This window comes from Globicephala melas, chromosome 20 (assembly GCF_963455315.2).
Source record: "Globicephala melas chromosome 20, mGloMel1.2, whole genome shotgun sequence".
In the NCBI taxonomy this organism is placed as follows: domain Eukaryota; kingdom Metazoa; phylum Chordata; class Mammalia; order Artiodactyla; family Delphinidae; genus Globicephala; species Globicephala melas.
In genome coordinates this window covers 34828977-34843588 of record NC_083333.1, presented here as the reverse complement: position 1 = coordinate 34843588, position 14612 = coordinate 34828977, and the positions used below count along the sequence as shown (strand labels likewise).

General features: G+C 37.3%; 1 protein-coding gene across 1 annotated transcript in view; it reads right to left on the bottom strand.

The window, feature by feature from the left end:
* SMURF2 (SMAD specific E3 ubiquitin protein ligase 2) overlaps positions 1-14612 on the bottom strand; it is a 118859-nt gene that overhangs the window by 47497 nt on the left and 56750 nt on the right. The window contains exons 2-3 of the mRNA XM_030843385.3: positions 6014-6052; positions 194-302 (exon numbers count right to left, since the gene is read on the bottom strand). Coding sequence (XP_030699245.1) covers positions 194-302; positions 6014-6052 — 148 coding nt within the window. The remainder of the gene's footprint in view (positions 1-193; positions 303-6013; positions 6053-14612) is intronic.

The window sequence follows — 14612 nt, the reverse complement described above, 5'->3', positions numbered from 1 at the left end:
TATTAAGCATAGCTCACCTTCCAAAACCAGCTATCAATAAGCCAAAGTACTTTCACACTAGGTTTTGCATCCCTCTGTGAGGACCAAATTACACCACAGATCAAACTCAGATCATATTCAGTGATTCTTTTCAAAGACTATATCAAATAACAGTGATTCCATGTTTCATTTCAAATAAATCGTTTAAACCTACAGGTCATAATGCTGATTCCATTTTGGATCAAGTGTATTCTTCACAGTATCTGTAGAATGGCACTGCCCAGATCCATCAACCACCACCTTAGCAAATGGATCAGGAAGCCCTGTGGGGAAAAAAGGGAGGGTTCTTTTTTAATTAAAGAATATTTTGACATGGAAGATTAATTAAATAAAGATTAATATTTGCTACAAAAGATTATTCCATTCTTCATAAAAAGTTTAACGATAAGCTATAAATGAGAAGTGGTCCATTTTAAAACTAAGATTAAAGTTAACTCTACATTAAATATCAAAAACTACATTTTTTCTTGCTCCTATCTCAAAACACGCTCAGCTTAAACTACCAAAGTCTAGAGATTACTTTATAATGTGTAAGTTATCATAGATCTTTACCAGCCCTTTAACCCCAGAAAGGTGAATGCTTAAAACATCCCTGGCTCTCTTAGAGATTTCCCACGGTCTCCCTTAGTAGCTCATTTAAAGGAAAGAGCTTATTAAAGTTTTCACACAGTAACACAGGCTACAGAGATATCAAATTAGCCAAAAAGTTTTAATGATTAACTATCATGAGTGATGAGAAACTGAAACAAAAAATTTAATATCCTGCCTTAAAAGAGAATACTAGCTAATTGGGAAAATTAAAACACCATACACTAAAAACAAAAAACCAAAAAAAACTCCTGAGAATAAACAAGTTTTTGACCATACTGATTATAAAGAAAGCACTTATAATACTATGTCAGGCACTATTCTAAATGCTTTACATATGTTAGATCTCTTAATCTTCAAAATTACCCCACGGGGTAAATACTACTATTCCATTTTAGTGATGAGGAAACTGAAGGCAGAAAGGGGTTAATTAACTAGCCTGAGGTCACCCAGTAGTAAGTGGCAGAGGCAGGGTCTAAAGTTTAGATTCTAAACCCATGCACACACAATCTGGTTCTTGATTTCATACACTTAACCACTATGCTGTATCACACCTCTCATTTACTATGTAGTTCAACAGTGAGTACAAGAGCTCAGAAAAGCAGAACAAGTTGAGTGTGAACAATAGAAAAAGGCTTTCTTCTCCCCCGCCCCCCCCCCCCGCCTTTTTGAGGGGATGGGACTCATCTGGGCTTTAAAGGACAAACAGGAGGCGTTCCAAGGAGGGTATAACAATATTTGAAGGACTTTGAGGGGTTTAATCAAAGCATTTGTGCTAAGGTGTAAAAGTAAATACTGTTGGAGAGATAAGACAGATCCAGTAAGAGAGGCTTAAAAGTCAGAAAATAAAGGCTTGGAATGACTGAGGTAGAGAACAGGGAGCCACTTTAGACGCTTGAGCATGGCTGTAAATACACTGTCATATTTGTCTACTAGTGGTATTCAGAGAAGGAAAGATTAAAGGTACAGAGAAGCTGTTGTTAAGCTTCATACAGTAGGATGAAGAACGGTAGGATGAGTAGAATTTTAAAAGTCAGGGGATGAAGGTGGAACTAAATAAAATATTGGAGACCACAACAACAGTTTAGATGTGAGACATACTGAGATACTGTAAATTTCCTAGGGACAGCTGAAGACACTAAAATGAAATGTTGGTAAGTGTTGATAATCGCAGAAATTTTGTACCTTGATATATCTATGCTAATTTTTTTTAAGTCAAGATACTAATCTGCCAAGATTTAAGGCCAGACAGAAATCACCTAGCCAGTTTCCCACTTCTATGATTCTGTGATCTGTCAACTTCAAATAAGTAAGAAAAGACTAATATTTAAGAGTATTAAGTATTTAAGAAAAAACCTGGCAAGTTAGCATAGCAATCTATTTATATTGTTTAACTAAGTTTAGCACTATTCATATTAGTATTTCAATAATACCTAACCATTTGTAGATGTGTCTAATGGAAGAATACTTTCCCTTCTACCTTCAATAACATTAAGTATTTTTCTCCTGGGAGGAATCCATTTTATCTTGTTCTTTTGATTCTACCATCTAAACAAATAAACAGATAAATGTATGTCTGCAAGCAAAAACAAACAAAAATCACATTTCTAGCATTCCCTTTAGATGGTGCTTAACTAGTTAAAGAATTAGGACTGAGAAAAACAACATTTTCCACACAGAAGTCACTAGGTGTGGCTTCCAGATCCTTATTTAAGTATGAAAGTCTAAGTCCCATCCTCCTATGTTTCCCTTCTGTTAAATAATACAAAATACAAGCTCTATTCCCTAACAAAAAAATACCTAGGTTTCAACTTACCTGATTATATTATTCTGCAAGAATTTAACTTGAGAGCCAAGTTCTTCCAGTGTAGTCAAAGATATCAAGTTTTCAGAAGTTAGTGAGACCTCTAGCGGTAAATATGAAGTGGCTAAAGTATTTTTTAAAATTTCTCCCCATCATTTCTGAGTCATATAAAATAGCTAAAGCTCAGGAACTTCCTCACTACACTAACGCACTTAATGAGCTGCAAATAATGAAACAAAAATTTCAACTTAAGAGTTACTTACCAGAGAAAATAAAGCTTTATTTTTGATTGGGGAAGAAAAAATACATTCAACCAACCATGTTGCAGCTCACTGACTTCAATTTGGCCCCTATACAAACCTTAACAAAGTACCTTACACACAAAGTTTTTACTTAAACGTTGCATAAAAAATGGAAAGAATTTGATACTAATAAAAACATTCTTTTAAAAACACAGATAATGGATAAATGGATAGATAGGTGATAAAGTTAATGGCAGAATCTAGATGATGGGTATTCACTGTAAAATTCCTTATATGTTGCTATGTGTCTGAAATTCTTCCTGCCAAAATTTTGGGGGAAGGGGGATGTACTGTACTTTTATTTTTAAAAGCCAGTAAGTTTGAAAATCGTTCCAAAAAATGCGTTAGCAAAACTTTTCTCCGCAAAGGTAGATACCCTGGAATAAATAGTATTATCTCAAAGCATACAAATTCCAAAAGACAACACATGGCACTGCATTTTTTTCTATAGTTAAATATATTTATATATACACATATATATACTCAGCCTATAGTCATGCTTCATATTAAAATTTACATTTCCCATTCAACACGATTTAAACTGATTTACAAGCAAAAACAACTATATTACAGTATCAGTAACTGCATTCTGATCAATAAAGGCACACTCTCACTCAAATTTGATTAAGAGATTTAGGAACTATTATTTAACTCTTTCTCTGAAATTAATGTGGGCAACCCTCAACTTATAAACAGATCAAAAATAAATATAAATCTATCACAGCAGGAGGACCTCCGCCACTGTGAACCTGCGGGATATTCCATCCTTGGCTGAGTCCCTTCTGAAAGCCTCAGGATTGGCTTTCCTGTTTTCCTTTCCAGGGTCATCAAGTGCTTTTTCCATTCTGAGTTTTAAAGATAATCACACAATTTCCCCTAGTTTTCTTATCCCTGAAGCAAGCTCACAACTCAAGAATTTTTATCAATTTTTACTGCTTACAACAATAAAAAAGGGGAAGATTTCCTTCTTTCTTTCACGTACAACTTAAGGACAGATAAAGATCATATAACTGATAATAATCGGCTCTCAGGGGCTTACAGAGAATTAGAGTAAGATTCCTCTAGATTTCCTAGGAAAACTGAGACAAGGATATCTGATATTTTATTGGAGAAGGTGTGTCTTGGGACTCTAGGGGAAGGAAAAGAATTTGGGAAGGAAGGCTAGGAGACAAAACTGAAGAGTTTGTCTTTCAAACCAGACCAGTTGTCTTGGGGAGTATAGAAGCTCTAAGAGTGTGCACTACTCACTTCCCTCCCTCTTCTTGTCACCTGCCTATCCAATCCCATTGGCCACTTTGCAGTCCCACTAGGATAAATCCTACCTTGGATCAACCTTAAGGAGGGTAAAAGGAGTACACATTGGCTATTAGGTTATTAGCAACAGGGATGAGGTGGGTAGTTCAGCAGCAGCCTGTGAAGATAACATTAATTGGTGGCAGCAAGGAGAGAGGTCACACTGGCCTCTCCTCCTGCGACATGCTTTGGGGTAGAAGGCACATGGTACATAAACTGAAAACTGCTTAATTATGTCCCAGATTATCCTATTTAATTGCTTTCCCATATAAGCATAATTTTTCAATTACATAGTTTATGCTATTTTATAAACTTTAATTCAGGTTCTACTCTAGGAAGACTAAGTAATAAAATTTCAAGTGGAATGAATTAAGTATGATTTAAAAATATATCAAGAGCTTATTATTCTTTTAATCAAACACTTGAAAATTAACTAAGTCAGATATTAAATTAGACAGCATACATAGCCAGTTTTTGCTGGCTGATAGGACCTGAATCTAAAAATCTAATGAACTTCTCTATTTCTAACTTCAAATATTTTTACTTATCAAATTTTGCTGGCTTAAAATGTATGGACACCAAGGGGGGAAACTGGCGGGGCGGGGTGGTGGTGGTGTGATGAACTGGGAGACTCGGATTGACATATATACACTAATATGTATAAAACAGATAACTAATAAGAACCTGCTGAATAAAAAAATAAAATTCAAAAAAAATTTTGCTGGCTTGGACTTTTTTGTTTTACTGAAAATCATATCTTTTTAAATATATTTATTTATTTATTTATGGCTGTTTTGGGTCTTCGTTGCTGCACGCGGGCTTTCTCTAGTTGCGGCGAGCAGGGTCTACTCTGTCTTTTTTTTTTTTTTTTTTTTTTTTTGCAGTACGCGGGCCTCTCACTGTTGTGGCCTCTCCCGTTGTGGAGCACAGGCTCCAGACACGCAGGCTCAGCGGCCATGGCTCACGGGCCCAGCCACTCTGCGGCATGTGGGATCTTCCCGGACTGGGGCACGAACCCGCACCCCCTGCATCGGCAGGCGGACTCTCAACCACTGCACCACCAGGGAAGCCCAGGGTCTACTCTTTGTTGCGGTGCACCAGCTTCTCATTGTGATGGCTTCTCCTGTTGCGGAGCATGGACTCTAGGTGCATGGGCTTCAGTAGCTGTGGCGCGCTGGCTCAGTAGTTGTGGCTTGTAGGGGCTCTAGAGCACAGGCTCAGTAGTTGTGGCACATGGGCTTAGTTGCTCCACTGCATGTGGGATCTTCCCAGGCCAGGGATCAAACCCGAGACCCCCACATTGGCAAGCAGATTCTTAACCACTGAGCCACCAGGGAAGTCCAAAAATTATATCATTTTTACATAATAATTTAAAGCGAATGTGAAGTATAATATTATAGGGTAAACACACACACGTGAGTGGTACTTCCCAATCTTCCCTCGCAAAACTTAATCCTAAATAAAGCCACAAAAATTTTCACAACAGATTGGCAAAGAGACTGCAAATATGTGAACTAAATGTCTGTTTTGGAGTCTGAGACGTAATAGATTCTACAATCAAATGTGGCAGAGATTTCTTTCCTATACTCTGGAAATTCCAAGCAGGCTAAATGACTTTTCTTCCTTCTAATGACTCCTGAATGCATGGGTAAAATTTCCTATAAAATGTTAGGGGAAAAAGTGCTTACAAAATAATCTCAAACCTTTTCTAGAAATCTAGTAGTATGCACACCTTCAATATACATTACATTCATCTGCATATACACACACGTTTCACACAAATATGGGGGGGTGGATAAAGGGAAAGGGGCTAAGGAGCACAAAATCGTCTTTAAAACATGTGATGCCAAAAGCCTCTGAATCAAAGAATTCATAAAACAACACTGAGTATATTTCTGAATAGAGAAATCCCTAAACCAGAGAATTCTGAAAATGCTTTCCAAAGAATCTACACACAACATACAAGATTTAAAGTTAATTTACTTACGGAAAAAATCCTTTTTCACCAAGTTTTTTGCACAGAGTACTGTAAAGGAAACAAAAAATACATGGGAAGAATTAAAATGGTGAGACTGCATTGTCAAAGTTTCATTTCGAAACACTGAAAATACCAGTGAATAATAATTAAACACTAACTATAGCAAGGTATGAAATATGATCACAATCTTTGATTAAAGACTAGCAAAAGACAGTTGAACCAGTGGTGGCAACTTCAGCAATGATCACCAGTAACAGCTGAGGGCAAGAAAGTTTTTAAATCTGGTATTCTAATAAAGAACCACTTCCTGTCTTCCATCAAGATCTAGTCTCAGAGTGGCTTAGTGGCAAGGGAAAAATATAGTTCTAAGGAGGAAATATGTAAATTGGGGGTTTTATATATTTTTTTTTTTTAAGGGTAAAATAATTTTATACTGAAGAGGATCACAAGAAAACAAAGCTTAATTGATACTGGTGACATTTTTTTACAAAATGACATTCTGTTACTCTCCATCTAAACTCCACAGAAACATCGGCTCAATGACAAGAGAGATCTACTATACCTTCCAAAAATTAAGTTAATATATTGAGATAGCTATCCCAAATCCACATTCTCTGGATTACCTTGCATTAAATTATCACTTACACAGTGATGGCTGCACAACCTTGTGAATATATTAAAACCATTGAATTGCATGCTTTAGAGGGATGAATTTTACAGTATGTGAATTGCATGTCAATTTAAAAATCACTGTTTATACAGTCATTAACTTCTTTAATCCAAACTTGTTACAAGTGAAGGGAAACCACCAATTTCCATATATTCATATTTTAATTTATAAAATATCTATGAAAGTAATGTTGGGTTAACTTCTACCCACTTCTACTCACAGTTTAAATGGTCTGTTCAATTAGTCACACTTATTGGAAGTTTAGTGTATAAAAATTCATTTAACATAAACCTTGGGAACAAGTCTAAATATAATTAATCACTTGAAAAGTTCAAATAAAAATAATTTTGAACACAGATGCCATCAGTAAATGAATAAAATTATTAAGTAAGCACAAGATACTGATTTACTAGTCAGAGTCTCTTAGGCCCTGTCATAGTTTAAAAACATAAGAACTCAATCATGAAAGCTAAGGCCATAACTCGGAGTACCAAATCAGAAACTTGATTTAGAAGAACTCTTCCCTAGGGGCTTCCCTGGCGGTCCAGTAGTTAAGACTTTGTGCTTCCACTGCAGGGGACACAGGGTCAATCCCTGGTTGGGGAACTAAGATCCTGCATGCCGCGCAGTGTGGCCAAAAAAAAAAAGAGAGAGAGAAAACCAAGAGGGTGGGTGTTGTTGTCATATAGAACCTGGAATTGGATCTGATTAAACGTTTTAAGAAAAAAAAAAAAAGAATAACTCCTCTATAAATTTTTATTATCATCATATAAACTGAACAGAATACTCAGGATCAATACATATACAACACATACATAAATCCAAATTATAATCTCCAGTATTGACGAGGCATTCATAATTTTTAACCACCATCCTAAGATTCAAGATGTAAAATAAATGCACACCCTACTTAAGAGAAATAGAAAATATATGGGAAGTCCTCCAACTTCTTGTCACTAAACCTACAAACGTACTGTTTCAACACTCATTCTTTTTTTCTTCCTTCCACTTACAATGTCTACTCTCCTAACACCATCCTTCTGCCTGTACTCTGGATCTCATACCCAACCCATCACTTTCTCAAGAACTTTCCCTCCACTTCCTCTACCGATTGCCTCATCAGTATTTAAACATATTCAAGTCTTGCCCATGCCTCCCCACTCCAGCCACCATCCTACCTCTTTTCCTTCATAATTAAACTACTTTAAAACACTGTCTACACTTTGTGACTTCACTTCTTTATATCCACTAATGCCTCAATCCACTGCAATTTGGCTTCCACTCTCACCATTGCCCCTATACTGCTTCTCCAAAGCCCTGGGGACCTAATTAATAAATCCACCCAATGGACACTTTTCATTCTTTATCGCACTTGACCCCTGAGGGGTATTTGCCACTACTGACTACTCCCTCTTCTAAAACCCCTCTCTTCTTTTGGTTTCTGTTTAACACCACATTCACCTGGTTTTACACCAAGCATAAAATTCATTCAAAGTCTTTTATGCCAGATCTTTTTCCTTTGTTCCACCCATGAAACTTGAGGTTCTTCAGGGCTTTACTTTAGGTCCTCTTTTACTCTATAAACCGAGGAGCACAGATATCCATCCTGTAAACCTCAGAATTATATGTAAACTGTTAATATGCTCAACAAAATATTAGCAAACTGAAACCACATGATCAAGTTGGATTCATCCCAGGATCACAAGGATGGTTCAACATATGAAAATCAATCAATGTGATACACTACATCAGCAAAAGACAAAAAAAACCACATGATCATCTCAATAGGTGCAGAAAAAACATTTGATAAAATTCAACATCCATTCAAAACTACTGAGGGAACATATCTCAACATCATAAAAGCTATTTATGACAAAACCACAGCCAACATAATACTCAATGGTGAAAAGCTGAAAGACTTCCTGCTAAAATCTGGAACAAGACAAGGATGCCCACTCTCACCACTTCTATTCAACAGAGCATTGGTACAGATGACATGATACTAGATATAGAAAACTCTAAAGACTCACACAAAAACCACTAGAACTGATAAACTAACTCAGCAAGGTAGCAGGATGCAAGATTAACATACAGAAATCTGTTGCATTTCTTTATACTAACAAAGAAATATCGGAAAAGGCAAGTAAAAAAAAAAATTCCCTTTAAAATTGCATCAAAAAAAAAAACACCTTAGTAATAAACCTGACCAAGGAGGTGAAAGACTTACATGCTGAGAACTACAAAACATTGACAAAAGGAAATTGAAGATGATTCAAAGAAATGGAAAGATATCCCATGGTCTTAGATTGGAAGAACTAACACTGTTAAAATGGCCATACTACTCAAGGCAATCTACGATTTAATGTGATCCTTATCAAATTACCCATAACATTTTTCACAGAACTAGAACAAATAATCCTAAAATTTATATACAACCGTAAAAGACCCAGAATTGCCAAAGCAATCCTAAGGCATAACGCTCCCGGACTTCAGACAATACTACAAAGCTATAGTAATCAAAACAGTGCAGTATTGCCCCAAAAACAGACATATGGATCAATGGAACAGAATAGAGAGCCCAGAAATAAACCCACAAACCTATGTTCAATTACTCGTCAACAAAGAAGGCAAGAATATACAATGGAGAAAACACCAGCAAGCAGTGTTAGGAAAACTGGACAGCCAAATGTAAATCAATGAAGTTAGAACACTCCCTCACACCATACACAAAAATAAACTTAAAATGGTTTAAAGATTTAAATATAAGACACAACACCATAAAACTCCTAGAAGAGAACACAGGCAAAGCATTCTCTGACATAAATCATACCAATGTTTTCTTAGGTCAGTCTCCAAGACAACAGAAATAAAAGCAAAAATAAACAAATGGGACCTAATCAAGTTTATAAGCTTTTACACAGCAAAGGAAATCATAAACAAAACAAAAAGACAATCTACGGAATAGGAGAAAATATTTGCTAACAATGCAATTGACAAGGGCTTAATTTTCAACATATACAAAGAGCTCATACAACTCAATAACAAAAAATCAAACAACCCAATCAAAAAATGGGCAGAGGGCTTCCCTGGTGGCGCAGTGGTTGAGAATCCGCCTGCCGATGCAGGGGACATGGGTTCGTGCCCCGGTCCGGGAAGATCCCACATGCCGCGGAGTGGCTGGGCCTGCAAGCCATGGCTGCTGAGCCTGCGCGTCCGGAGCCTATGCTCCGCAATGGGAGAGGCCACAACAGTGAGAGGCCCGCGTACCGCAAAAAAAAAAAAAAAAACTACAATGAGGTATCACACACCAGTTAGAATGGGCATCATCAGAAAATCTACAAACAACAAATGCTGGAGAGGGTGTGGAGAAAAGGGAATCCTCTTGCACTCTTGCTGGGAATGTAAATTGATACAGCCACTATGGAGAACAGTATGGATGTTCCTTTAAAAAACTAAAAATACAATTACCATATGACCCAGCAATCCCACTACTGGGCATATACCCAGAGAAAACCATAATTCAAAAAGACACATGCACCCCAATGTTCACTGCAGCACTATTTACAATAGCCAGGTCATGGAAGCAACCTAAATGCCGATTGACAGATGAGGATAAAGAAGATGTGGTACATATATATAATGGAATATTACTCAGCCATAAAAAGAAACGAAATTGGGTCATTTGTAGAGACGTGGATGGATCTAGAGACTGTTACACAGAGTGAAGTAAGTCAGAAAGAGAAAAACAAATATCGTATATTAATGCATATATGTGGAAGCTAGAAAAATGGTACAGATGAACCAGTTTTCAGGGCAGAAATAGAGACATAGATGTAGAGAACAAACATATGGACACCAAGGGAGGAAAGTGGCAGGGGGGTGGGGGTGGGGTGGTGATGGGATGAATTGGGAGATCGGGATTGACATATATACACTAATATGTACAAAATGGATAACTAATAAGAACCTGCTGTGTAAAAATAAATAAGAAATTTAAAAAATAAATTCTTTTAATAAAAAATAAATTAATTTAAAAAAGAAAGAAAAAAGATGTGATACACACACTCACACACACACTCTGGAATACTACTCGGCCATAAAAAAGAATGAAACAAGGCCATTTGCAACTACATGGATGGACCTAGAGATTATCATACTAAGTGAAGTAAAGCAGAAAGACAAATACCATATGCTATCACTTATATGTGGAATCTAAAATATGATACAGAGACCTCGTTGGTGGCGCAGTGGTTAAGACTCTGCACTCCCAACGCAGGGGGCCTGGTTTCGATCCCTGGTCAAGGAACTAGATCCCACATGCATGCCGCAATTAAGAGTTCGCAAGCCACAACTAAGGAGCCAGAGAGCCGCAACTAAGGAGCCTGCTGCAACTAAGACCTAGCACAACCAAATAAAGAAATATTTTTTTAAAAAATAAAATATAACACAAATGAACTTACTTATAAAATAGAAACAGACTCACAGACATAGAAAACAAACTTATGGTTACCAAAAGGGAAAGGCGGTGGGGAGGGATAAATTAGGAGTTTGGGATTAGCAGATACAAACTACTATATATAAAACAGATAAACAAGGTCCTACTGTATAGCACAGGGGACTATATTCAATATCCTATAATAAACCATAGTGGGAAAGAAAAACAAAATAAAAACAAAAACTGTTATATGCACATGTACTTTTCTGGGGAGAAAGTTCATAGTTTAACAGTTTGACAAAGCTCTTCCTCCCGTCTTGAAAAATAAATTTGAAGAGCCTCTTTTCCATATATTCTCCCTGGTCTTTACCATTTTGATGAAACCTCAATCTATAAACCCAACTCTTAGCTCTTTGTTGAACTCCAGGTCCACACAGGCACACTAAATATGCCCTCAAATTAAAATCACCATCCCCTCCCACCAGCCACTTCCCTCAAACTCCTTCTCCAGTTTACTTTCAATAAATATCCTTGCCTTCCACTCCATTGCCCTAGTCAGAAACTTCCATAGCAACCTTCACTACTCCTCCCCCTCCCCACCTCCTGGCAATTACCAATTCTAATCAACTCTGCCTCTGAAATATCCTTGTCTGTCCACTTCTACCTATTACCAGTGCCATCACCCTAGTCCAGGCCACCATCAACTACTGTTTAGGTCATTACAACAGCCTCCCCATCAGTCCCCTGCCTTAAGGCTCAACTGCCTCCAATCAGCTCTCCACACTGGACCTAAAGTGATCTTTCTTTTTTTGTGGTACGCGGGCCTCTCACTGCTGTGGCCTCTCCCGTTGCGGAGCACAGGCTCCGGACACACAACCTCAGTGGCCATGGCTCACGGGCCCAGCCGCTCCGCGGCATGTGGGGCACGAACCCACATCCCCTGCATTGGCAGGCGGACTCTCAACCACTGTGCCACCAGGGAAGCCCCTAAAGTGATCTTTCTAAAAATATAATTTAATTCCTTCCATCCATTTCCCCTCCTAATAACATTCCAAAACATGCTTAAAACATTCCTCAAAACAATCTTTCCACCTGTGCTCTGGATCGCATACCCAACCTACCACTTTCTCAGTAAACTTGTCTCTCGTCTCCTCTACTGACCTCCATTCTCAGAACATTGCCAAGGTCTTGCCCAAAACCTATTTGGTTTACAAACCCATCAGGCCCTGGCTCCTGTTTACCTCTCTGACCTCATCTTCCATCACCACCCCTCCCCTCCAAGAATCCAAGTCCAAGATCCAGCCACACTAAACCTTCACTTTCTCAAATACATTCCATTTCTCACCCACAGCCTTCACGTGCCATTCCCTCCGCCTGAAATATTTTTCCCAGGCTTCTTCACCTACTCATCTTTTAGGTCTCAAAAGGGAAGGAAGCTTTTTAGAACGTGTTTCTCTGAACCTTCTGCCCACTTGTATTTTCACAGAAGCCCATACTTATCACCGGCACTAGTTACACTTTATTATAAGTGTTTAAGTTTAGAATGTTGCTTATAACTACAAACGTGGTAAACTCTATCCAGCATAAATCATGTCTGCATCATTTCTTTATATCTCCCGCACCAAGCAAACACTGTGCCAGGCGTTTGATGGTAAAATGCTAAATGAATAAAACAAACTCCAAAATAATCTAAAATAATTTCATTGAAAGGGCGATTTTTTTATACTATGTGACAGATTACCAATCTGCAAGTAATCATAATTTTTACTTAATGAAATCTCATTGTTATCATTTCCCTCTATTTAAAACATACTCATCAGGTCATGTTTGACAAATTTTCTTTTAATCACAAATAAGATGTTGCTAATATATGACTAAGTTTTAAAGGGTAATTGAAAAAATCGAGAGAAGAATGAACTTTAAAGTTGGGTTCAAAGTTTATAAAGAGAAATTTTAGCAACCCTGAGACTAAGGAAGATAACACAGAGAAACAAGACTAATTTAAAACAAAGAAATATCAAGATTGGTCAGACTGCTAACTTTAACACTATATCTCAAAAGCTCCAGACAGTCTTTTAGTTATTTATACCATAGAAGCAAAAACTTGCACTTGTAAATTTTAAAAGGAAATTGTCAAGCACCATTTCAGATTTTGGTAATTTGTTTATATAAATAAATTTTTACCCCTTGGAGCCTTTACTGTTCTTTTTCTTGGGAATGTACTCTGGGTACTAGAACCACAGCCCACTGCTCTTTCTGTCCTTGGTACCAATTATAAGAGCTCAGTAAATGCTCAATGAATTAATGAATTTCACTAGGACAAACTCCTATTTGTTACCATAACAAAATTCTCAGCTAAGGAGGTATATATGAGAATCTCCTGAGGAATGTATGTATAATATTATAATGTGATTTTTATATTTGTAGTATAATTTTACATTTATATTTGCACAAATTTATATTTGTAAATCATTTTTTGTAACAGAAACTATAGAAAGTGGAGCCAAGATTGGGAATCGTGGCACTTGGGAAGGGTAGCGGTGCAGAAGAACTTTCATTTTTGTTTTCTAAATGATTATTACAGGAGAGAGGTAAAAAATAATGTTGAGAAACACTAAATTACTGGAAGGGACTAGCAGGAGAGAAACCCTGTAAGGGGGGTGGGGCCAGAACAAAGGCTACGGAGTGTAGACTTTCTCCTAGACAGCTATCAATATTTCAAAGTTTTGAATGTTTAGTAAGTTTTCTATTGAAATAATTTATAAAGAAAGGTGCAGAATTCTTAAGAATATAATTCAATCAACTTCCACTAATTTCTGTACTAAAACAAAACATTATACTGGACTCCAGATATTTATCATCACTGATAACTACAAATGTGGCATTATACCAGCACAGTACCATTACTTCAAAGTCCATTAGGGACCATGTCTCACACAGCCTGTAGATCCGCACTGGATTAATTTTACTAGACTAATTTGATCATGTTACTACCCTTCTCAAATTCCTTCAAAGCATTTCTCATTCTTATGTGTACACTCCCAAAACCTAAAACCTGTTCTAGCTATTCTACTCTTCAGCAGATAGATGGGTTTGAAATAGATAGAGGAGATAATCAAAATAAGGCAAGATCAGCCTTGCTGGGATACTGGTAACTTCCTCTCTATTTCACACACAAGGAGATGTGACCATCTTTTTTTTTTTTTTTAATAATTAAATTTGTTTACTTATTTATGTGACCATCTTTTTTAAAATAAATTTATTTATTCATTCATTCATTCTTGGCTGTGCTGGGTCTTCAATCCTGCACACAGGCTTTCTCTAGTTGCGGCGAGCAGGGACCACTCTTCATTGCGGTGCGTGGGCTTCTCATTGCGGTGGCTTCTCTTGTTGCACGGCACGGGCTCTAGGTGCGCAGGCTTCAGTAGTTGTGGCTCGCAGGCTTCAGCAGTTGTGGCTCATGGGCTCTAAAGCGTAGGCTCAGTAGTTGTGGTGCACGGGCT